Source organism: Bombus flavifrons, chromosome 2, assembly GCF_040668555.2.
Source record: "Bombus flavifrons isolate JBK064 chromosome 2, iyBomFlav1_principal, whole genome shotgun sequence".
Taxonomy (NCBI): domain Eukaryota; kingdom Metazoa; phylum Arthropoda; class Insecta; order Hymenoptera; family Apidae; genus Bombus; species Bombus flavifrons.
The window spans coordinates 6,513,401-6,538,863 of record NC_138443.1 but is presented as its reverse complement, the minus strand read 5'-3'; the positions used below and the strand labels follow the sequence as shown (position 1 = coordinate 6,538,863).

Sequence of the window (25,463 nt, the reverse complement as noted above, 5' to 3'; positions counted from 1 at the left end):
TCTTTGCAGGCGCACCAATCATTTCAACTTTTCTTTTCTTTTTTATTTGGAAACCTACAGTGAGTATATTTTACAACGGGACGTAAAAAGGATGGTCAACTTTTCATCCGATATTCTCCGTAAACGTTAATATTTTATATTCGGTATCTCGAATAGCGGAACGGTTGTAATAAAAGTTTCTGATATTGTGGAATTATTCTGGAGCATCGTCGGCTGTTTTCCATGAGATGGAGAACATGATCAGGATCGTGTGCGTTGGCCCGACTAAAAATCGAGCAATCGGCTAGTCTGGGGAGAAGACGAAGGGTCGTCGGCAGAGAACAATGGAACACGGTTGCACCTCGGTTCAAGGTCCAAACCGCTGCATTTAGAAATCGGTTTAGATCGTATTCGTCGGTTTCGTTGTTAGCAAATATGTAGTCGGTTTCGGTCGAGCAGGTGGCAGCTGCGCCAGGATGGCTCGTGATTTGCGGATTAAGAGGTTGCAGGTATCAGTGAAGCAATTACGTGTCTGGCCCGTATCGAAGCCAACTTTTGACAATTAGTAGAAAGGAGAGGGGACAGCTTCTTGTATCGTTCGCTTTTATATTACGCGGCGAACTGGTTCCTTTCAAAAATTTATCACAGCGCAGCTTTAAAGACGAACCGAGATGCTCCTTCTTTTATTAAGGTGTGCTCTTCAACACGCGTAATGACTCCGTTTTTTGCATTGTACTTGAGAATGGAATTTTAATAGGTTTTTCTGCGAGAATTAACGATCGGTCGCGTTCTTCGCATCATCCTTTTTCTTGTTTCTCGTGTTCCCTTTTTTACACAGAAATTTTCCCTTTTCTTTTCACAATTAGCTTTATGCTAATCATAAATTGCAACCAGAGAAAATTACAAGGTTGATCGGCGATCAACGATCTCGACACGAAGTACAAATTCCTACACAGTCTGCTGGAATCATTGGCGTCGGAGTTCAAGGACGATAGATCGGCGTAACTTAACCTAGCTTAACTGATTCAGAGTGAAGATATTCTTGATATCTCGATTACGGAAAGTTAACCATTCTACTACGGTATGATGCTTTAGCACAGGCTATAGCGCAGTGCACTGTGCATGAACGTAGTGCCAAGACGTTTCTTCAGAAACTTGTTTCGCGGTGCTACGTGGGATATCGATCGCAATAAAAACTTGGTTTTTCTCGTTTCATCGATGATATTGCATAAATTTATCGTGTCGTGAATTTCATTACATTCGAAGCAGGCAAAAAAGAAAATGCTCTGTCGGGCTTGGATCGAACGTGATCAAAATGTCTTAATTTAATGGAGGAACAAACAAGACAATAAGTACTTCTGCTTGATTCTAGAAAACATGCTCAATCATCGTGTGTGCTTTTATCTACATTTTCATTCCACTAATTATTATCGATAAAACAGGGAAAAGTGCTGAAATAGGTAACAGAGTTGCAACCTTGTGAGACAGTGGGTAATTAAGTTTCAAACAAGCGAGGCCACTGAGAAGGATCACACTTTTATATATTTGATACTAAGCAATAATACAGATTTCCTTTGAACTATTCCTGATCCTGTCGTATCTAATTTACAGCATGGTAGGAGTCTCAAACGATCCAACTAAGGTTTACGACTCGAACGATACCTTGCTATTATTTCTCGAGAATCGTAAATTTCCTTCCCGTTGCATTTCCTTTCGCCGATCTGCTGCAGTGACTGCACGCACCTCGAAAAAGAGTACCGACGAATGCGTTTGCTAGGCACCCTATATGCAGACAGAGGTCGTTGACGGGACTGCAGATAGGAAAGGGTGTCGTATCGTGAGATTTACCGTGAACGATACAACGAATTATCTTGGAAAATACAGTATTGCCACTGTAATATTCTAAACCAAGTATATACTGAAATGCACAACCCAATCTACGTTTGTTAAATCTTCTCTAAAATAATGTCAATTACCGATACACTTTCTAATTAAAAAAGAAACAAGATAAACGAACTCGAAAGCTAGATTAAACAAATACTGGAACTGTCAAAAAGAAAGGGGCTATATTCGTTAATTAAAACTGCAATCAAACAAAGCAGAAGGTACAGATATTGACGGTGAGTAATTAAATTAACCGAAACAACATCGACTGAATGAAAGTGCATCCCTTGATCATGGCGTCTCGCGTTATCACGAAGAGATGGAGCTGCGATCCCAGGGCAGTCCCGGGCTCGCAAACACCGGCGTTGGAAATCGGTGGTGCAGCCGGTGCTTCAGCAGAGATCCATAGGGAAACTTGACGAAGAGGCGAGAGAGCACGAGCGGTAACACGGAGGGGGTTGCAAGCCGGTAGGGACGAGTGCACGCGCCCGTATCTGGAGGCGAACGAAGTGCGGCGCTCTCGGCCGGTAGATGCGCTGATACTTTGTGCGCCGGTTGGCCGAATGTGGTGGGGAGGGGTGGTACGGTGCCACGTGACCGTGTTGACCAATCAGCAGGACGCATAGCCGGCGTCCGGCACATGGCGGCGCGCCGGCTTTAGCACCCGCAGTCGCAGTACGTCGCAGTCAGTCGCAGTGGTAACACGAGCGAGAGGGTAGTTGCACGCGCCTGCCTTCGAAAGGAAAGATCGCGGTAAGGGGGAGAGAGCAAGAGAGAACGCAAGTGAGCGGGCAAGATAAAGAGGGAAAAAAGGAACGAAAGAGAGAGCGCGGCGCCCCTTGCCTCCGTTTTCAGTGCTTCAGTCGCGCGACGACGCTCTCGGACGCTTTAGTCAGTCGGTCGGTGACGAACCTCCCAAACGTGATACACGCGCCGTTACGTTACGTTACGTTAGGTCGTTCCGTCGAAGGGGAGAACGAGAGCGAACGAAACGGGGAGAGAAACACCGAAAGGAGTAGACGAACGAACGAAATAATATTGTATCGGTAAAAAACAGATACGCGAACAAAAAAGAAATAAGAAAAGAAACACGAACATCGCGAGCGACGATTTTGACGGCTGTAAGTCGCGCTCCTAAATAATACGAATCTCAAACGAACACACAGTTCCAACCAGTGCGAATATCGAGAAGGCCACTTTCGTAGCACGGCTTTTGCACGCGGTGAAAGAAAGCGCGCGAGTGAGAGAGAGACTGAACGACGAGAAAAAGACGTGCTGATTGTGGACACGAGATTACGACGAGTAGTAGCCCACACGTTTCCAGTGTACGAATAACACTCACGCTGTGCGTTGCTCGTACACACGCACGGCACAGAGGACCCGGACGAAAAAGGCAGAAGACGAAGAAAACGATCACCGGCGAGGCGACGATTTTATTTTTGTACGGTGCATCGTTGTTTTTCCTACGAACATTATACGCTTCGTGACCGCGTACGAGAGAAGAGTAGATCGCCCGATTTTCTTGGTGTAGCAGCCACTATAGTCCTCGTCCTAAATAATACAGTGTGTGTAGTGTGCACGCGCGCGCGCGCTTATGTTTCGTTGTTTTCCGATCGTTTCGAGTTAGGCACTGTCTACGAAGAACCCGTCTCCGATCAACATCATTTGGCCATTACTCTACAATTCTACTCATAGCAAAGTATTACGGACAGAAGGAAATAGGGGAAGAAAGGAAAGACACGGGCTGTGAAGAAAGAACTGAGACTATATCATAATCGAAATAGTGAAAAGTCGGTGAATAAAGAAACTGTGATTTATACTATCTGTGCAAACGGTATCAACGTACGATTAACTTCATCGGTGCGACACAACGCGATTACTTTAGTCGAGCAACATGCCAACAAGTTTGTTCAGCGAAATGGATCGTGGGGCGAATGGCGGTGGCACCGCTTCCCTGGAGGACCAACGAGCCCTGCAATTGGCATTAGAGTTATCTATGCTCGGTCTCGAGGGTACTCCCGGATGCCCGGGCACTGGCACAGGAACCGGCACCGGAACGACCAACGATCCGGATCCTTTGCAAACGACACCAGCAGGCGTTTTCGAGGAAGCACGTTCTAAGAAGAGCCAGAACATGACCGAATGCGTGCCGGTACCTAGCAGCGAGCACGTGGCAGAGATCGTCGGCCGACAAGGTAAGAGCGCGAACATAACCTCCACAACTCTTGCAAACTGGCGGATTTCCTTCTTGCGATCGTTGAACATTGTTCTTTACGCGTTACAAAGTAATCAATACAGTCACAAATCTGACACATACTCGAAAAAATTGATAACGATTTATCGACGGACGATAAATTTTATAGCCGAAAAGTAAACGTAAAGCGTTTAATCTCGATAAATTGTGATTATACGAGGGCTTAGCGTAAGGGACTTGGAATCGCTTGAATCGCATGTAACTGCATGACAACAATGATATTCGTTGTACTCTTTAGCAGATATACATAGAAATTCCGCGAATGCGTTGAAAACCCTTGGTAGGTAATTTTATACGTGTATGGGTGAACGTAAAATATTTTTCAAAGGTCGTTCGATAAATGTTGAAATGGTCGTGAATAATGTTGTCGAGTTAGTCGTACTGTAACATGTTTACGTAAGTTGAATTCTCGTAGTACGTTATTTTGCATTTCTCGTTACCGGAATCTGTCGCGTATAGCACCACTGACAGTTCATTGGCACGGGCGTGAGCGTGGCGCGAGAAACGCGGTATCAAGTAATGGTGCAATTAAACCAATCTAACTTCGAAAAGCAAATTTATTTTGAAGCTCGGTGGAACGTCGTACAGTGAACCCTGTCGTAGGTCGTGGTCGTTCATCGGCTACCTTTGCGAACAGCCTAGTTACGTTTATCTTTGTTCCGTGGTATGTATAGAAAAAAGGAAAAAAATGTAGTTAGAAAATGAAGAACAAAAAGCTGCACATAGAAGCAAGTTTAATTTAGAATTTGTTGCGATATTGCGTATCGACCTCATAAATAAATAAGGAATGATTATACATCGCGGTTAAGTGTTTCGAGACCGATGGCATTTTCGTAACCTTCGCTAGTGTGCACAAGCGTTCCTTGGAACGTTAAAATCGAGCTCGTCGTTCTTTTATCCGTGCCGCAACCGTCTTGGTATATTCTTTTCTTTTTTCTACACCCAAGTTTCCAAGAAAGGTGTCAAGAATAGCGACGTCATACTTTAAACGATGCTGCGATGTCGCTGCATCTAGAAATTCGCATGACACGCGTTAATGGATATAATATCACGCCAGATAAGAAATGTTTTACTTGCTATTCAATGTGTCTAAAAAAAAAGACCAATTTGTTAATAATAATCTTTATGCATGATATGCAAAAGTAATTGATTACACGCGTTTGATTTATTGATATATCGTGTTATACAGTTTACTAAACGAGTAAATGGTAATTATTATTATCTCGTTGCGTCGCGATTAACAATGTTTACAGTGGTTGAAAGCCGGCCGCTCGTCAAAGGACACGAAACGTCGACGACCGTTAAACTTAGAGAATTTCAAACAAAACGTTAGGCTGGAATCTTTACGAGTACCTTCCTTCTTTCCAAATGTCAAAGCACGGTTGTTACAAATAAAAATAACAGACACGTACGTGACACAGACGCTACGCACCTACTTCCGACCTTTTTATACCGCGATGCCCACCGGTAAGTCGCGGTCAATAACTTAGCGTCTTTCGTTTCGACCATTCTGAATGACGTGAAATGACAATTTTCGTTTTTTTATAATCCGTGTTTCATTGAGCACGCGAGAAGTAAAGGATCTTTCTCACCGTATAAGGTCAGTCATGGCTAACGAACGCATCTGTGTTCTTTCTACGATGTGCACCGTGAAAAGATAATCTTTCCATTGAATAGCAAAACAGTTGCTTTTATCGAACGAATTTAAACCATGTACTAACAGGACACACATTATATGTATATACAGCATCGTTCGTTTTGTAAGGCGTTTCGAAATTGAGAAAACCTAGAACGCCGCAACGCGGCGCCACGTGGCTTGCCATTTAAATCTTAACATCTGTCAAAGATCGCGCGGATGATAAATAATCACGTAACTCCGTTCACAGTCATCAATACCATGCCTATACTTTATCTACGTTCGTGAGGCTCATGCTTTTACCGATTAATGTCGAAGATTAGAAACGGCTCTTTTCGCTCGAAAGTGCTTACGCGTACTCTCTGTGTATTTGAATTTTTATTTTTGACCTATCTCGATGTGATTTTACACGCTATTGAAAAGTGGAAAAGAACGGAAGAAATGTTCTTTAGTTTGATCTCTGTTGTATATTTGATATTCCATGATATAAGTTCGATGAAATACAAAACGCGTGCAAATACACACGGAAGGAGCGCGTCTATCGATAGCACGTGCCATAGATCGATCATCTACAGCTCGTTCTCGACCACCTCCACCGTATCTGTCGTCACGTAGAAACGAGCGAGCGCAATTTACCTCGCACGATACACTTTTGCAAATTCGAAATTGGCCGCTTGCCAGTCTACGGTTGACATATTATACATGCATTCATCGACACTTCGAGTCAATAAAAATACTAAGTTCGTCTTCCATTCCTGTTCTCCTACGACTAAACATTCTATGTAATATTCCTATATGCAATAACTTTATTATCAACGCTTGGCTATCTAGCGTCGATTACAACGATTATAAGAATCGATCAATCGGATAAAGTAGTGTGTATCTAGTCCTTGTTTTTTAGCTGAGTTCAATGTCTCGCGTGCCTTATTACACTGATGTTATTTTGCTACGGCTCGCGAGAAGAGAGCTGCTCGGCCCCGATATCTGGTCGATAACGTTTTATTATATCTGAATATAACGTACCTGGCAACGCCGTCGTTCCAGCGATGCCTAAAGCATTCCTCGATAGGAGGGAAAACGATGGCGTGTAAAAGGAAGCCGTATGGTGCTCGTCGCTCATCACGTGAAGCGCGCTAATATTGACCGTCCAATAACATTAGACTCGGACACTTAGAACGGTGTCAAGACTGTTCGTGTTTTAAATTCAGAACCCGCTACGGACTTCCGTACGTGCTTATCGTGTCTTCCGTTCGGCCGGGCTTTCTCGCATCCTCTTTACACGCCGTAATCTTCAGATTGAGAACCGCTGGCGTGTCGTGCGACCGAAACGCGCGCGAGTAAGCACTGACTCGATGCTTCTGCGTGGCGTACGCAGCGCGTACTCATCGAACGATTACGCCGTACCTACGTTTAGATCGATATTCTCATTTATTATATATTACGAGGCCGGTATTTTTACTACGTGAAATTAGTCGTTGGTATTTTTTTAAATCAGCCAACACTCGTATAGAACCATCGATTAGAAGCAAGGTTACGTCTATAATAATATAACGTGCAGAATCGTTTATCTGGAAATTTATTCTGGGCACTGTACTATGCAGAAAATTATATGATGAAGCACGGGGTATAACATGAAGAAATCGTAACGCGAATCTCGGATTCCTCGTTGACGTTTCCAATCATTTTCCTCGAACAGACACGTATAGTTGTGCATTATGATTTTCCTTTCTTACATAAAATCCGTTCGCTTCCTGCTTTCCCAACCACTCCACCCTTTGACGGGAGCGGGGTCGGGGTTGCGGATCTACATACGTCCACGTAGCTGTTTTCTCTCTAACGTTGCATTGTGTCTCGTAGATCGGGCTACGAGCCTTTTTTCCAGCGGCTGCAGTCCGCTCGGAACCAGTTTAACATACCTGGCATGAATCATTGCTCTAGCGCGACTGGGTTCCCGCACTCTCGTACGCCTAAATTTCTCGACGGATGCAGAGAGTGTCTTTAGCGTGTATGCCTAATACACTGATTTCTCAACGTACGCCGTGTGTACGCGCGTCGTATCAGCGCCCATGATGACGATCAAGCGTCTATCTGAGCCGATCATTCGGTTTTAACGGGAAGATCGGATCTTTCTGCGGAACGTAATCGTGTCGATTCGATAATGATGTCTAATGAGTTTGATACGCCGTTCCATTATGAGGATGTGGCTATTTGTTGAGCATTTTCGCTCGATTCTCGCTCCTTCTCTCCCTCCCCACCGTCCATCTTACTCACGCTCGCGCTCTCTGTCTCATTCCGTCGACCAGTTGGTCCGCCGCGCTGTTCTGCTGATTCTCTTGTCCCCACCATCGCCGCTCGAGATCTCTGTCTCTCTCCATCTTTCTCATTCCCTCGGGCCGCTCTCTTTCTGGCTCGCTCTCCTGGACCGGAAGTTGTAATGAGCGACTCCGTCGTCAGACTCGTCGCCTCGTGTCGCATCGCGGCGAACGATGACGTTACTTTGGAAACATCACGGCTGGTTATCCAGGTCGTTAGCTGCAGCGTCGCGTAACCGGCGCGACGCGAACTGTGGCGCGCGCGATGCTGCGTGTTGCCGCTGCTGCTGCCTCGTCGCGATGGGAAGGAAGAAGCGTTTCGCTATTAACCGTCCCTCGATTCTGTTAAACGTGACGCACACACGTGCGCAAACGTCGCCGTACGCACGGTACAACAGCACCGGTTATATACACGAGATCCAGCCTGCAAATAGGACCGCTCGAAGCGCGAAACTTTCTCCGTCTTTGCTGGAAAAGCAAAGAGGCGACGCGTGCCAGCTGCTAGAGGACAGTTTTGTTTGTTTAACGAAATAGGCGAACGTGCTTATCGAGGCTGGTTTATTTGTAGCCGGTACACGAGATAGAAGCTCGAACGTGTGTAGTTGTTATTCGTCGCGCACATAACCGTAACACGAAGGAAATGTCGTTCGATTGTGTGTGTATGCCATGAGTACAGAACGGCGACGTGTTCCTGACTTCTGTACAACGTTTAATGTATCGTTTCCCAATGATACGTGAAAGAAACATCAGTAGAAATTCGAATGGCAGGAAGAGAAGACATTTTTTTATCGTGACGGCAGCACGTGCCCGATGCTACCGCCAGACTACTTTTTCCACCGAAATGGAAGATTTGTGTCGACGATGAAACCGTGTTAATAGACCCATACTGGCCCTACCGCTGTTCACGCGCCTTCGTAAAAAGCTGCCCATGAGGCGGGAGAATCTTTTCTCAGTATTTTACGACTTGTTCGCTTGGTATGGTCAAACGATACATAAGTTTCGAGATAGGGGGAGGAGCAGATCCCGAAAACGTTAGTGTATAGGACTTTTATTTGCTCTTCACAAATTTATAATGGTAAACTCACGCGTGTTGTTCTCTATAAGTCGGATACTCTTCTAAAAGAAATCTCGTCGTATCAACTAACGTCCCTGAAAAATATCTATCTCCGTATTGTTTCTATTTGTATTATGCATTTAATTCCATTTGTTATAGTCATTTCTCAAGTAGATCAAGTCGCGTTTGACCACAACCAAAAAACCAACTGTCTCCTTTGAAAACGTCGTAACGGTCATTATTGCGGTTCCTTGTTATTCATAATAATTCCGGTGTAACGCGATGACAGAGAGATATACATGTGCCCAGGAAGAGGAAAGGCGCAATTATGTTAAAAATTGTTTCGAGCACAAATGGACGCACGACTTCAGACCCAAACACGGGGCCTTGGCCATGATCATTTTCGAAAGTTCGTCCCTTTTCCTTCAGCCGCAACATCAGCCACAAAATTAAGAGTTTCCGCCGGCGAGAAGAATTTCAAAGCTGTGAGAGAGAAAGAGAGCTCTCCTTTAAATGCACCGTCGTCATCGTCGTCGAATTTCTTTCTTTCGTCGCTAACGACACACTTCGTCACGCACGGCGATTGTGCCTCGACATTCATCTCGTTCCGTCGGTTCTCTCGAGGCCGTGGAATCGTTCGCCCGTTCCTCCTCGGTTCAATTTGCGGCCGACGATGTCGAAACTTCCCGCGCTTTCTCCGTCCGTCGAAACCTTGAGCTTCGTCACCGACATCGAAGAAGGATGAACGAGATCTCGGATTCTCGAACAGTGGCTATTCGATCTTGTACATACAACTTCTTGAAAACGCTGCTCGAGTGAAGTAACTTGAACTTTTCTGCGTTCCTTTTGAGATGTCTCTCAAGAAGGAAGGAAAACTGCAGAAAATCGGTAACACGCATACTGACGGTAAAAGTAGTAGTAATATAGTAACGACTCGTGATAGGGTACGGTGGTTGTTGCCTTTGTTGGTTGTTGGTCTTCGAAGCAGCTGCCGACCCACACCGGGTCTCTTTCCGTTCTCATACTCGAAACTCGATCGACACTTAAGCCTTAGGGAATGAGAGGCCGAGGGGACGAGGAGTATAAAATGCAGGAGGTAAACGATAAATATCGTGGGTAAGAAAAAGAAACGAGCTGAAAAGGGAGAGAATTCGGTTGGAGGGGATGAGAATGTGATAGAAACTGTCGACGATGCATTTCGAAGGACCAAATCTGCGTTGGTTGAGAACCACTCGCGGGCCAAAGTGCCCCCGCCTAGCAGATGTTTACAGCGCGTTGGCTGAAATGAGCGGTTTTTCTCTTTTTTTATTTATTCTGTCTGCCATGTGCAACGACTACCCTCGACCAGAGGTCGCTGCCTCCCAAACCGCCCTTTGCTATCTCCACGAACTTTGTTTCTTCTTTTAGATGTTCACGTGTGTTCATTGTATACATGAGTGGCCCTCGTGCGTGTGTGCTCGTTTTACCAGGTTCTCGTTCGAAAAATCTGTGAATGCGTAATTTCCATCAGCTTATCCCGTAATTTATCGTCGCGGCTTTCTCAATTTGGCACGATTTCATCGCGGCTGCATGATTCAGTTGCGCGTAACGCGTGACGAGGACACGCCGACTAATATAATACGGTGATGAGAGTTTGATAAGGGGACGCGGGCAGGGGAACGGGCACAAGAGGAGAACGAGACACGGGGACCAGGAGGTTCCCAAAGCGGCAGAGACGCAAATTTCATTGAGTGCAATTATGCATACCACATAATTTACCGTCGACCGGCCGGCAGCCGGTGAATTCTTTCGGAATCGAGGCCCGTCACGAGCCACGGCTCCGGCCACGAAATATTATTCTCTGATAAAAAGCGCGACGACGCGCATGTATAATTATAATACAAGCGCACAGAAGCACGCTCTACACGCCGGCCGGTCCCCGGTAATTGCGTTCTTTTGCATCTGCTCGAAAGCGAGTGTGCACGACCTTGAATTAAATTATGCTGCACGCGACTTTTATTACATTCCCATTCAAATGACATCCGCTAATAGGGACGTTAAACCTCATCGTAGGTCAGGTGACCACGCGTCTTGCCCTGTCTAGCGAGTTTTCGTGGAAAACGTGTCATTGGTTATTTCCCTTGACTCGTTGTATAAAGGAAAGAATTCCTTTTAGGTTTGATAGATTTATATTTTTCGCATAATGCTGTGACTTTAACGCGATCATTAAAGAAATATGTACAGATGTAAGAAATGGATATAATGATTAAAGTTACTGTCATGTACGATCCTCTAATTGTTTCGAAATATGTATTTGTGTGTAGACTGGAATTCCATATAATTTGTAAGATTAATAAAGTGTAATAAAATAAAATCAAAATAAATTGTATAATAGCAAAGCGAAATTTTAGATTAAACAAACTCTTTCTGATTAAATCCACTTATGTGAACGTGAATTTCTGTTATGTTAACGAAAAATTATAGGTGGCAGAAGTTGCCAATGTGAATTCCAATTACATTCTAATTACATATATAAAGTACCTGTCTGCTAACAGATTCATATAAACGGAGTTCTATCGTATTCATACGTGGATCAATCTCTTTTACTATTTGGAATGAAAAGATTTCGTCAACACAATCTACTAACAACTGATCGATAAATTCTCTCTCAATTTGTTATGGTTCCCTTCGATCGGATCAGTCAGGCAACGAATCTCGTTGATGCCAGGAGACAGGATAAGATAGAATTTCGCTTCTGGGAGGGTCGAGAGGGTCTCCCAAGCCATCGGAAGTGGAAAATGTCTTTGTTTATTGCACACTAGCACAGGCTGTGGGGCCAATACTCGAGGATACACAGGGCGATATCGAATATCCAGCGAACGACGTGCACACGAGCGGCCCGACGAGGGTTCACCTAACCTCGTGCTCGATGCTTTTCTCTTTTCCTCTACTGATGGCCTTCCTTCTCTCTACACCAGCGCCTCCTCCTCTTCCTTTGTCAGACCTTTGTCCCGTCTCCTTTCTTTTCCTCTCTTTATCATGGGACGGTATAGTAGCAGCCGGTCGAGCGCGTCGTAGCGCAACCATATACCAGGTCTCTGGTCTACGTAGTCGGGCTTGGCGAAATTCCACCACGGTAGAGCGTCACGCGTCGTATGCAACGATTATTCGTCTGTAAACGAGCGATTTCCTTGCAAAACGCCTCTACGTGGGATGGTTTTGCAAATATGTATATCATGGTAGGAGGACTTAACAGTGTAACTGATCGGCGTTTCTGTTCTTACCAAGTAGTACTTGTTCCTTTCGTTCGTTGCTACGTACTACGTTATTCAAGTCTCTCTATACACTTACGTGGCGTAGTTTGATTTCCTTTTTCGTCGCCTGCGCATGTACAGAAAGACGATGGCCACCGATCGACGGTGTGCATTTCTGTACCGTTAATGAGAAACATCGCGTAGAAGATCGTGATTCCACGATGCACGTATATTATCGAGTTTCGACGCATTATTCCATGCGTAAAAGCGGCCGCGAGACCGCCGACCCTTTATGAAAAGAGTACAAACAAGTGTTATTCGAGCATCGAACAACTTTTCGGTCTCCCTTTTTTTTTCTTTTCCTTTTTCTTCTGCCTCTTTGCTTTTTTTCTTCTTTTCCCGTTGCTGTTCTCTCTAACCGTACGTACAACGGTGTACATCCTTTCCCCGATGCAGCACGCACGAGTATCCGATTATTCGAAGACCGCACACGTCCCGAGAGGAAGTGGTTCGCAACCGACCCACCTACACTCTTTCTCTCTCTCGGGTACTCTCTCTTGTTTAATGCGTGTGTTACACGTACATGGGACGGCAAGGCGTAAGCATATGCACGAACACAGACGGCCCGAGAGTCTCTCTCGCTCCATTTGGCCAATCCGCGTCCCGTACACTCGGCTCGCAACAATGCACCCGACGTGGCACTTCCGTCCGGACGAGGAAAGCGTCGTCGCTGCGCTGTCAGTCGAATCGCTCCCTCCGATCGACACTGTGGAATTCGATCCTGGGAACCTTGAGACACGAAAAACTTTTCTTTGCCTACCTTCGGTTTGGTACCTGTGGAGCTTCGTATCTTGGAACGCTGCACGTAGTCCATTAGTCTTCGAATTGTAAATATTTATAATGTACCGTTTTATCATACGAAGGATCGGTAGAAAAATGGTATAAATGTATTTCTTGTAAAAAGAAAATAAATATAAAGAACGATGCACTATATGTATTACTCGTAGGATTTTGTTAGAAATTTCAATATTTCAGTATGAAATAGACAAATTTCGACATTTTTGAAGCTACTTCGTACTAAGATAGTTTGAGACTGAAACAAACGATTTCCTGTAATAGAATTCGATCGAAAATTTGTCGCTTGTATCATTTCTTCTATGAACTCTTCATATACTCGTACAATAATATCTCCAATTTGAAGACAGTGCTATTTACGGGATACAATAGATTTATGTGCAATTGGTATAATTTATTAAATTTTCAAATGAATATTACGAAAGATTCTTAATCGATATTTCTGGTTAGCAAGAATCAATGTTTTTTTACTATATTAAATTAAGTTCTTGTACTAAAACTCAATGTTTTTTATACATAATATCTCCTTGCATTAACGATAGGAAGGGAAATATTAAAGATGAAAATAATCAATTTGTATAATTGATTAAGGGATTGAAAGACGAAAACTAATACCAAATAAATGAGACATAATCACAATGTAAATATAGTGGAAGAATATTTCATATGCAAAGAAGGAAATGATACTAAATGTATCTTATCTATGTAGTATCTTATCAAGGTCTCATATCAGAGAACGGAGAAGTCTTATCTTTAAGTCGGTACAACTGGCTTACATACAATCGATTTCTTTTGAAGTTCATGGAAAAACTTGTCCCGAGCTAATGCTACATCATGTTGACATTAATTAAGGGCGAGTTAATTGACCCCCTATTTTTATCCTTATACAATTCTATTTAAGTCAAAATAATTTCAAGAAAGTTGTAGGTTTCGATTCTGTTACCATGTTGTAGTTCTTATTACTATGCAATAATTATCTTAATTTTTTATTCGATTTTTTACTATAATAATAATTTTAATACTCTTATCCTATCTTTAATACTCTCATTTTGATCATCATTTATCATGATATCGCAATAAGAAAGGAGATATTTCTTACGAAAACGATAGTAAGTACCATATAGATAATAGCATGTAGCACATAAAAAAGTTTCTTTCTTATTGGAAATATTCTTATTGGAAAGTTTGTTTTTTTTTGTTTTTTTAGAAATTAATTGCAAAATCAATCAATAATGACTATAATTATGATTCATAACACGGAATATAGTTGTTTATATCCTTCTTACTACAACGTCAATGATAAAATAATAAAAAAAGTAATTATGTAATTACTTTTATGGTATTTAATCATTTGCCAATGTTTCTCAGAAAAACACAAAATTAGCACGAGATAAAGGAAACCCGCTGCCAATCAGTCTCAACAAACCATGACCATGTAAAAAGCTAAAAAGGATACATACGAGCATAAACGATCGTAATTAACCGATACATGGTGAAAACGAGAAATGATATATAACAAGATTCGTGTGTCTAGTAGACTAAGATCCAGTTTCGATGGCGTACGCGCAGCAGTCATGCAAAAAGGCTGGGCAGAAACTCGTAGACCTCACGTGGCGATTTCCGGCGAAGCTGCGAGAATGAATTTTCTCGCCGTTCAAGGAAAAACCTCGACCTCGCTCCTCGGTCGACCTTTCCATCCTGGGCGAACCGTGTGAATGTCGAGTGTATGGTAGCAGCGCGGCGAGCACACAGCATCGAGTAAAAGAGTAAAAGAGAGAGAAAGATATACTGCGCTGTGAGCCTTCGTAGTACGTCGAACTGTGACGTAGTCGCCGGTGCGTGTCCTAGGTCAAGATTCAAGACTGTGTCTACTGCGCTGGTCGACCGTTTCTTTCTAGCCGAGGCTGGGCTTCATCCTTTCGCCTTCGTTCGCGCCTGTATGCGTGTGCAGCGACTGTTCTGTCTCTTCCGTGACTCTCGTGCGTCTTTGCAATTGTACAAAAGCTTTATCTACACAGAAACTATTTGTCCAACTGTAGATATCTTTCATGAATATGCTACGGATATTGTACGAAGCATTTCGGTACTTCATTAGCACCGTTATGCGATTCGACCATCATAATTACATTGGCCAGTCAAGTTAGTCAGTCAATTATCTATATCAATTATCCACCGTATTGATAAATTTTGATATTCAGCGGGAAGCATTTTTAACACTTATCGTACGCTTAAGATGGCTATTATTCATCTTTTTATCAAATATGTATCTCATAATTTCTATACATCTATGTACATTATCAGATTGGTCTTTAATTTGACCGACACAATCGTGACAAATAGTCGTGTTTCGTTAGAATGCCAATGAAATTTCAAAATATTTTATATAACAGGTTATATGAACACTTGAATGCAAATACTTTCGTAAGCCAATGTACGTACTTGTACGAGGAATCGCAGGATCGCGCGTTCAACGTACGGGCGCACAGTGACTCGCGAGCGGAGTACCTTGCTCTTGCTCATTCGTCTGCTTTCTTTCCTCCGTTTATTCTTCGTGTTCATCTTGCTTCCTCTCATACTCTGATCTTCCTTTTTTCCCCTCTATCTTCGTTTCTTCTTTGTCGTGTTCTTCGTCCATCGTGTAAGGCTCGTCAGTCCACTCTCGATCTCGAAGAGGCAAATCGTGTCCCAAAGTTTTTTGCTTCAGTTTAATGAAATTATACGGACCACGAGATCGACCGCGAGTTGTTGTCTTTTTCCTTCGTGCGGCTGAAGGTTGGCCGTCGAAAGCGCGCCGTTCCGTGTTACCTGGCCTTTAAAACACCGCCGTAAGGAGTTTTATGTACGACCTGGTGCGCGCGCGTTACGCTGCCTTCGCCAAGCGCGCGCGCGCGCGCGCCTCTTCTTTTTGGGAGTGTGTCATCGGGACGCGGACCTGTCTCTTTCGGTGTTTTTGATTGCTCCACGATGCTCTCGGAGCGTTTGAGGCTTAATCGAGATTCGCCTCTTGCGGTCGGACGCTTTCGCGTTCTTTGGCCCCTTTCGCGGTTTCGACTTTCGGTCTTGCAAAATCAGACCCACCGTCTGCAGACCCCCGCTCTTTGTCGCGTTTTTTCGCATTGACATCTTTTTAGTCCAATAATACGGTGTTTTAAAATGTATAATTGGAATGTTATAAGGTAATTGAAGTTTATCGTTCGATATCGTGTTTTGTTCATATTAAAATGTCCAATTGTGTGGATTCAATTGTTTATGGCACTCGGAAGATTTATTGAGGTTATAGTTAAATGTTTCTTACTTGCTGTATCATAGTGTCTATCGTTTCGATTGCCTTAAGTTAATGGTATCTCCATTACGAAACGGCTAATACAGCTATTCACTATTTTTTTTTTTTTTTTTTTATTTAATATATGGTGGCAGTAAATATCTTCCTACTTCTGAATACATTTTCAGATTAGTTTCAAATTTGACCAATATAATCATGACAGCCATATGTCCTTAAAATGCTAATGAAATTTTGAAATCTTTTATGTAACACATAATATACATTTTATCCAACTGAGCGCTATCGAAATGAAACTTTTTCTTGCTGAACCACCTTTCCAATCGCCTACTCTTTTGTCGAGCATCAAACCAAACCCAAAACTCGAAAAAATGTTAGAATCTACCGATATTCAAACATATTCGTATTATCTCGATTGATCGACGAGGAGGCAAATAGCGAAGCTCTTGCAATGTGTAACGTATTAAGGCTTTCTTATTGGTGTTACGCAATCGCAAAAGTTACGGAAAGGGAAAGCGGAGACAGCCAGACTCCGATCGGTCTAACGAGACGCGTGAGCTAATTTGAAGGATATGTGAAAGGAAGGGAAGACGAATCACACACACGGCACTGACCTACTTCCGTCTGCCTAACGCTGACCCTACTGTACGCCAGAGAGACGTGCGAACTACCTTTTGTTCGTGCCGCACGGTAATTAACACGCGGGTGACAGGGTTGAATTACGCGAGACCCTCCAAGCAGCCGGAGAGAAGCGGAGAAAAAGATTTCGGTCCACGTTTTTCTCGTCTGCATCGTGTCACACCAGATAACTTTCTCAATGTTGCGCAATTGAGCGTGTTATCGCATTTGGGTTAGGGTATTTTTGAAAGGAAAAGTGGCGTTATCTGTGTTTTTCGAGGGATCAATGACGATAAAAGAACTGGTAATGTGTTCTGGGCTATGTGAAAGATTGTGAAGAAATTTTAAAATCAAAAATATATTGGAATATTTCTTTGCATAAAAGAGAAAATATTAAGTAATTATTAGACCTGAATATCTCCGTAATGTTACAAAGATTGGTGGGATGAATTACTAAACTGATACAAGTGATCTCTTAGAAATATTCTCTCGATAATATAAATACAATTGGTAGCAATTCTTTGGTACAATTTTGTTGGTAATTTTGACTTGTAATCTTAGTTTAGAATAATTTTAGTTGAGACGTATCGGTATTAACCTATGTTTAAGATAGTAGCCGATTAATCTATAGAAATGTAGCAGAAAATATAGACTTAAGTGTTCTTTAACCGGAGACCTCTATAATTATGAAATTAAAAATTATGTAATAGCGAAGACGAATAAATCTGAGCCAGACAAATTTCAGACAAACATAGGTCAGTTTTAGTCCTTGCTAATGTGACCACGATTTAATTCGTTTCTAACAGAAACGAATCGACACTTAAAAAGATAGGGCACCTCTAAATGAAGAAACTATTATTCGACTAACAAGTTAACTCGGTAGCACTTTAATATACCTTGATAGAATATTAAATTTTTACTTCGATAACGAGTCGAACCGTATGTTGCTTCATCTAATGAAAGTTTCGTGTCTGACGCAATATTTATCGTGGGATATTAATGGCGCATGAAACGAGTTAAAGCCGCTGCCCGTTACAATTATTCGTCGAAGGAACCACTGGACTCTGGCGTTATTGGGACATGTAACGCGATCAGTATTATGTTTGCTTCAACATAACGCACCGCCTTTTCTTTACGATCGTGCTCGTATATAAAATAAAATCGGTGGCTCTTTTCGGTCTTCTCCCGTTACACGGACGCAGTCGCAATTTATTCGGAAGATATTCCGTTCCCTCGTTCCACCTTGTCGCCAGAACGTTTAAGAAACGAAAAGAAAATATTGAAAGAGACGACCGACTCATGTCGCGGTCTTTCAACGAATGAAGTCCGATTTTATATTCGGCTGGAAATCAGATTACGTTAAACGTCTCTTCTAACGATGTTGTCTATATCGCGTGGCTTGCTAACGAGGCTGCAAGAGCCACGGAGAGTACAAAAGGAGGCGGCGTAGTCTCGATTCATCGTTAATTGTCAGTGAGACACTAACTATGTTAAACCTCGCGCCGTTGCGCCACGTGATTCGGATTCTTGTCGGCCACCATTGCTATGGTACAAATCGGGTTGTATGAAATTTTAGATTAAAACGTTGCCATGATTTTGTTTGATAATAAGTACCATCTCTATTTTATTTTGCGAAATTGCGCGCTTTATTCACACAATTAAATCAATATTAATGAAACGGATATATTTAGTTTACGACGATGGATTAATATTAGTAACAAAGGTTAAGCGTGTACAGTAACTGTAATATACAGCTTCCGTTTTAATAAACTTTTATGAAATATTGAGCACATATTTTCTCAAATAATAAATTCAAAGAATTTTTAATCTACCTCTTAAATAACAATTTTGTTTAAATACAAATATTGACGCAATCAACGCGTTGAAAAGAAATTACAAAAATGGAATGACAGTAGATTAAATAAAAATTAAAATTAATTCAGCGTGACTCCATCGCAGTACAGAACGTGTATATACTGAATCTTGATTCGTAAACATTATTCATGAACAAATTTCTCCCTTTCCTATATCTCGGCTCAATATTAGACAGTTGTAATTTTAAAAGCAAACGAAGCATAGTCCAAGAGAAAATAAAGATCCGGCCAGGTTAAAAGAAAATCCTTAAAGGCATTTTCGAAGGGACGAGCCAGAGGTATAAGACGGTTCCTTCAAATTCCACAATTAACGCACAAAAATGGCCTACGTTCCGGGTACTCGTATCAGCTTCCCGGAACGTCGGTCGATTTATGAAACGCCGAACCGAAGGAAGGTTCAAGAATCTTTCTTCGGACACGTATAAATCATGAGACATCCCAGTCGGTGTTCGGTGTCGAAAAGAAGAAAGAGACGAGCGAAGACGAACGAACGGTGGATTTGGGATGTGTCGAAATTTCACGCGGCCTGTCCTCCTTTTTCCTGTAAATTCGCTCACATTTTCGCGATGAGTTTGAGACATCGCACGGTTCTTCCTGTGCTCGGATAGAGGTGAAATGATAACGACTCCTAATAGGCTGCGAGAAGAGATCCCCAGGGCCCACGGTGTATCCGTGTGGTGTAGTCACGAGTATGTATTGTGCACGATTCTCGTAGACAAAGAGGTCGTGGACGAGTGAAAGAGGTTCTCAAACTGGTCGCGAAACGGCCTGCTGGGTCTGCTTCTCGCGCGTTTCGTTCCTTTGTCCGGTCTTTTGAAGAGCCGCCACGAAGCAGAGCAGCTCGCCTTGAGACAAAGCGTGTGCTGCTGCCTCCTCCCATCGTGGAATCGTCTCGTGTGCCTCTCCTGTTCTCTCTCCTCAAATCTTCTCTTCTCTTTCCTCCTCATACCATCGCCCTCCCACTCTGTCTGCTTCCCCTTCGGTTCCACCACTCCACCTCGTCACACTCTTTCTCTTTCTCTATTATTATGTTTTTGCAATCTATTTGTGTCTGCATCCTCCGGCTTTTTATTTCCTCCTCCTCCTTCTTGGTCGTTCGTTCCTACAGTGCCGGTTCGCGAGAGTCGTCGGCCTCCTACCGAACCTCCCTCGCACACACATCGGACCGCAGGTGCATCTCTCTCACCGGAGGTGCTCGCACTCGAGAGCCTGGTGCGCGCACCTGCGACACCCGGCTCTACCGATCTTTTGTCAACGTCATCGTGGGATAATCCGCGATAATTGGGAAAGAGAGGGCCATCGGTATATTACAATGCGATAAAAATTGCCTCTTAATTGGTGGCGATAAACCATGGGCGGGATAAATATAATCGGGTTCTAAGAGACACGCGAGTCTGTCTGCTCGTGCAGCGAACAGGTGTCGAGGATAATTAAGTCGATTCGAAGATTGTATCGAGTGAGTCGTCTCTCTTATAGTTCATCTGCAAGTGGTTTGAAATATTTTGGGAGGTATATTATAGCAAGAAGAAGGTTGTGAGCTCGACAATCGGTGTGATCCTTTCGATACGATCGATCGATCGATACGATAGACACGATCATCTCGAAGGAGTAGCGCTTGCTAGATGTTACAAAACGTTCGGTGGAGAAAGCGACAAATCGTGTAGAGGCAGAAGGAAAGGTCGAGCTATTTCTTTCATTTATAGTTATTTATAGTTAGTCCAGCTGTTTCGGCAGGACGAGAGTTTATGGGATTATTCCATGACGAGGGTACTCGAAGCTGGTTCGTGTCTTGCGGACCTGACCTCATCTTCTTGAGTCCCTCAGGACTGCAAGAGGATATACCTGTATTTCACAAAGCTTTACGAATCGCCCCGAACGTTTATGTGGAATGGCGAAGTCGCCAGTTCTGCGGCTTCATCTAAACACTCTTCCGGCCTGGAAAGGCCTGTTCTGAACTTGTCCTCGAGCGACGTGTGAAATACGACGACCATGCACGATGAAGGGTGAAAAATTCCAGGTGATGTTATTGGATAGCGACGAGCATGCTGCGTAAAACAAGGTGTAGTATAATAATTCTTGTCTCGATATTCGTCGTCTGTAATAATTTCGATACAGGAAACTTTAATTGAATAATATGTATTGAAATCGTGTATAATAAGAATCTATTACTTTGTAATATTTCGTACTTTAATATTAAGTGTATTTTCTGGCGTATTTCTTTGAGAACCATTTTCCTTACAAAGGAGGATTTTCTGATTCTATGTTAGTTCCATGCATATATAAATTCTTCCCCATACTTAGTGAAAAGGTATGTAGAATTATAATTGAAGATTCATAATCAGTATGTTTCCGTAAACACAAAGGAATAGAATTAAATTGTCTACTACGGTTTGATTTTCGAATTTCCGTCTCCCATTTTCGTTTCCGTTTCGTCAAACAGAAGGAACTTTCCAGAAATTAACATGAAAACCATTCACGTGAACGATGGCCTCTTCAGACTTTTCTCGAACCTTCCAGCACATTCTTCAATGACGAAAATGCAGCTGTGTTGAACATGACCTAAAGCGTGTAGCGATCCTCGTGACAATGAAACGTGCTTAAATAATTCTACATCCATTTTCACGGTTACCATAAACGAAATAAAAAATCGGATAAGTGACAATAATTCCTTCGTGCTTTGATTTGAAAATTTTGTTGAAAATGATTCAACATGCAACATTCAGTTGATATTTACTCACCTGCACAACAATAAATCACATTTCATCGACTTTGTATCAATTTCCATACATTGCCATACGCGGAACTATGAACCGAAAAGTATCTGCGAATCTCGTGGACAACGCGTGTCGTTGTTCGCACGTTTGGCGAAGGCTCGCAGCGTTTCCATCGAGGCGTGCGCGTATCAGATATTGCTGCCGCGCCGCAATAGCGCCAATAGCGTCGCGTTCCACGCAAAGAGAATTCCTACGGCAAGAACACGTACGCGCGCGTGCATCGCGACCGGGGTAAAATCCTCCTCGGCCGTGGAACACGGCGTGTCGAGCCCGGCGTTCGTATATGCCACTTCCTGCCGATGACTGAAAGGCTTAGAAAGCAAGAAAAAAATTAGGTGGCGTATTTGCCATGAGAGCCGGTCATTGGCTGTGCGTGGAAAGACGCGATGATGGCAGGACGAAGGAACGGAAGGTGTCCGGCTCGTGCGTTGAATTCAAAAGCTCGTGTTGTGGGAGTTGCTTGTCTTTCTCTCTCTTTCCTTCTCTCTATCTCTCTTTCTCTATTTCTTTCTGTTCACGGTGTAGTCGCCGCGAGGTTAGGCTCTGGTTTCTGAGAAGCTCGGACCGATTTACAAGGAGTCAGTACGTTTCAGCGTGGCTCACTTATCCGGTCACTTAACAACGCGTTAATCTAAACCCGTTCCAACGACCAAACAGCCGATTCTTCTTCTCTGTTGCTCTTTCGAGGAGCCGAGTAACGGAGGCAGAGTGTACTCGATAGATTTACGAATGTATAGCTTGATCGAGCAAAAGTGTGGCTTCTGGGAAAGCATGAGTGAAAAAGAGGGAAACGAATAAATTTATAAGATGTCGTTCATTGTTGATGGACCAATCGTATTAGACTATTCCATAATTAACGCATCAATGTGAATGTAAAATGCGTATAAACGAGTATCTATTGGTAATAAATAAATATATATTTGTCTTATTTCGTACAATCCTTCTATCGAGTCCTCTGTTCTTCTCTATAAAATCCTCATCTTATATCGATATTTACAATATTTACAATATATCTGATATTAGTAAAACTACTGCCACGTATTTACCGATATATATTTCTAGATCAACTCTTTGTCTTTCTCGATACTCGTAAAGAATTCCATTTTGCTTGGAAAAATGGAATTACTCATAAAATAAAGTGGTAATATGAAACTTTCCAGGTCAGCTAATTAGATAAATGAAGAAAAATGGGGGAAACCATTTTAGCCAAAAATACCACGTACAAGTATATCGTGCATAGCAGCCTTCCTTCCTCTTATCCAATTAGTTATGCATACGTGTGCTTACTCAAGCAATACACATCGGTAAATACCTGTGGCATGCATTAACGATCTGAAACATTAATTCAGAGGTTCTTGTAATAGCAAACAGGAGATTAATTTATCGATCGTTGACAATCAAGGAATTATCAGTTACAATTATCCGGATGATCCTGATCACTTCGTTAAACGTTCCTTACACCTCCTAGTATTATTAGAAACAAGCAAGTCCCGTTTTCTATCAACGATTCTACCTGGATTATCAGCGCGCCTTACACACGTGTTCTCTCTTGGGTCCGCGTGCGTACGACAGAATCATGCGCGCGCGAGCACCGTGTGAAAAAAGGGGCCGAACAAACATAAGCAACGTACGCCTTCCCGAGCTGGAATTATGATTCCTATCAGCTCGTACCTTCGCTTTCCTTGTCTGTTAGCGAGCGTAGGTGGTACGAAATGGTCGCGACTGAAAAAGAGAGCAAAGGCGAAAATCCAGACTTAGACGACGCTTTATCCAGGCTCCTTATCTTTTCACAACAATCCCGCTATCAGAGAGCCCTTTCCGTCTTCGCCATATCACCTAACCAGATACAGCCTCGTTCTTCTCTTCTTCGTTATTCCGTTTCACTTTCGCTTTTATTGGATCTCTTTTTCGTCAGTTTCCATTAGCACGTTCAACGTGAACCAGGAAAGAAATACGAAGGAGACGGCAGATGGAGAGGATCGGTCAGTTGAGAGCCGCTGGCACGTCGAATCGTTGAACCACGGAGTGGTTCAGTGGCTCCAAGGCCGGCGGAAACCACGGGTGGGATGTGCGGGGCAGAACGGCCCTTCTTCGACTGGAATCTTCTCTCCTGTGCAACACGCGCCTTCCGTCGTCCTCTTCTTCGTAGCCTTCGTTGCCTCGAAGAATAAGATACCGGCGATCGATATGATGGAAGGGTCGAACGACATACGATAACGCATTGAAAGAATTTACATGTATTAGATGAATTTTGATTACTTATCTATGCTCGTAAATCTATATTGCACGTTATTTCTTTCCTGATTATTGATCTCCTTAGACGACAGGTAGTTGCTGATTTTCGTTCGATAAGATTGGTTTCTTGAATTTGCAGAGATGGAATGTCGCGTCTTTGATCAGTCCATGGCACAGTTGAAGCTGAAATGCTAACAAAAAGCTCAACCAGGCTTCTTGTAATTCGCTGTCGCCAGTCAGCGACTTGCGCTAGAATCGCAATTTATACAGCGGGGTTCGTCATTGCGTGGATTTGATTTCTAGGATTTTGACTATCGTTGATCGTATTATGCTTGAAAAAGTTGTTTTAACTGGAAAATGGATTTCCTTTGTCCGATGCTGTATTTGAAATTCTGTCTATTTCAATATGACACCAATTTCCATCGGTATTTTTTTCTAAAGCCTAAAGTATTGCCTATTTTAACACGAAATGGCGTCTTTGATTTATATCTAACGTAGTTCTATATTTATATTTTTTTATTCCTCCGATAAAGTTGTTATCATACAACATACAATTTACTACGGAGGGATTTATTACGCCCCTACGAAATTGGCATTGCGACTTCTGATAGAGGCATGAGCACTTTATCTCCTTTTATACACGTACTATGTATATATATATATATATATATATATATATATATATATATATCAAATCACCATTTTGTTTAACCGATATTACGATATCACAATTTGTTTTCCAACAACTATATTTCTTTCGTTATTCTGTAGTCTATAGCATTGAAGATAGGTCCTTTAATATTGTACGTATAACCAACCACAATATAACCTTTAATGTTGCAGCATGTTTACAGAAGAATTCCATTTATCTCGATCCATTAACACATATGTAATACATTGATTCTTCCCACTACTTGCGATCTAAATTCTAGTTCAAATACTGTATGGGTTCACGTTCAGATAAGAGGATTTAATCGGCGAGAGTGCAGTTAATCGGGTATTATTGAAAATTTCTTTTTTCGATGCAATGAAATGTTTGATACAAGAAATATAAACAAATTGTTAAATATAAATACATTTCACATCTTTAGCTATGTCATCATACATAATACGATTATTAGCCCATCTGGGAATTATCGTTCCTCGAATTTCTATATTTTAATCTGAGTCTCATTTTAGCAAACAGGAGAAATTTTTAATAGTCTAAGGAAATGCGTAACATTCGTTCGAAATTTTCCAGTTTATTTGCGTCAAATGATTAGAAATGAGAAATTTTGATAAACAAAGTCCACGTTACTAAACATTTCCAATATTAAATTCCAACATTTTCAAAAATTAAACGTTCCAATGAATGATCTTCATGCAAATGAAGTCTCATGATAATAAATTTCGATCGACGACTATCGCAAGATAATTTCGAAAGTCACGCACTGTCGAAGGATGAAAAATGAAAAATTTTAAATATACTCTCGCGA

General features: G+C 42.4%; 1 protein-coding gene across 1 annotated transcript in view; it reads left to right on the top strand.

The window, feature by feature from the left end:
* The first annotated feature begins 2,548 nt into the window (after nucleotides 1–2,548).
* The window catches only part of LOC138189829 (RNA-binding protein MEX3B), a 59,542-nt gene continuing 36,627 nt past the window's right edge, over nucleotides 2,549–25,463 (top strand). The window contains exon 1 of the mRNA XM_069132021.1: nucleotides 2,549–4,058. Coding sequence (XP_068988122.1) covers nucleotides 3,758–4,058 — 301 coding nt within the window. The 5' untranslated portion in view covers nucleotides 2,549–3,757. The remainder of the gene's footprint in view (nucleotides 4,059–25,463) is intronic.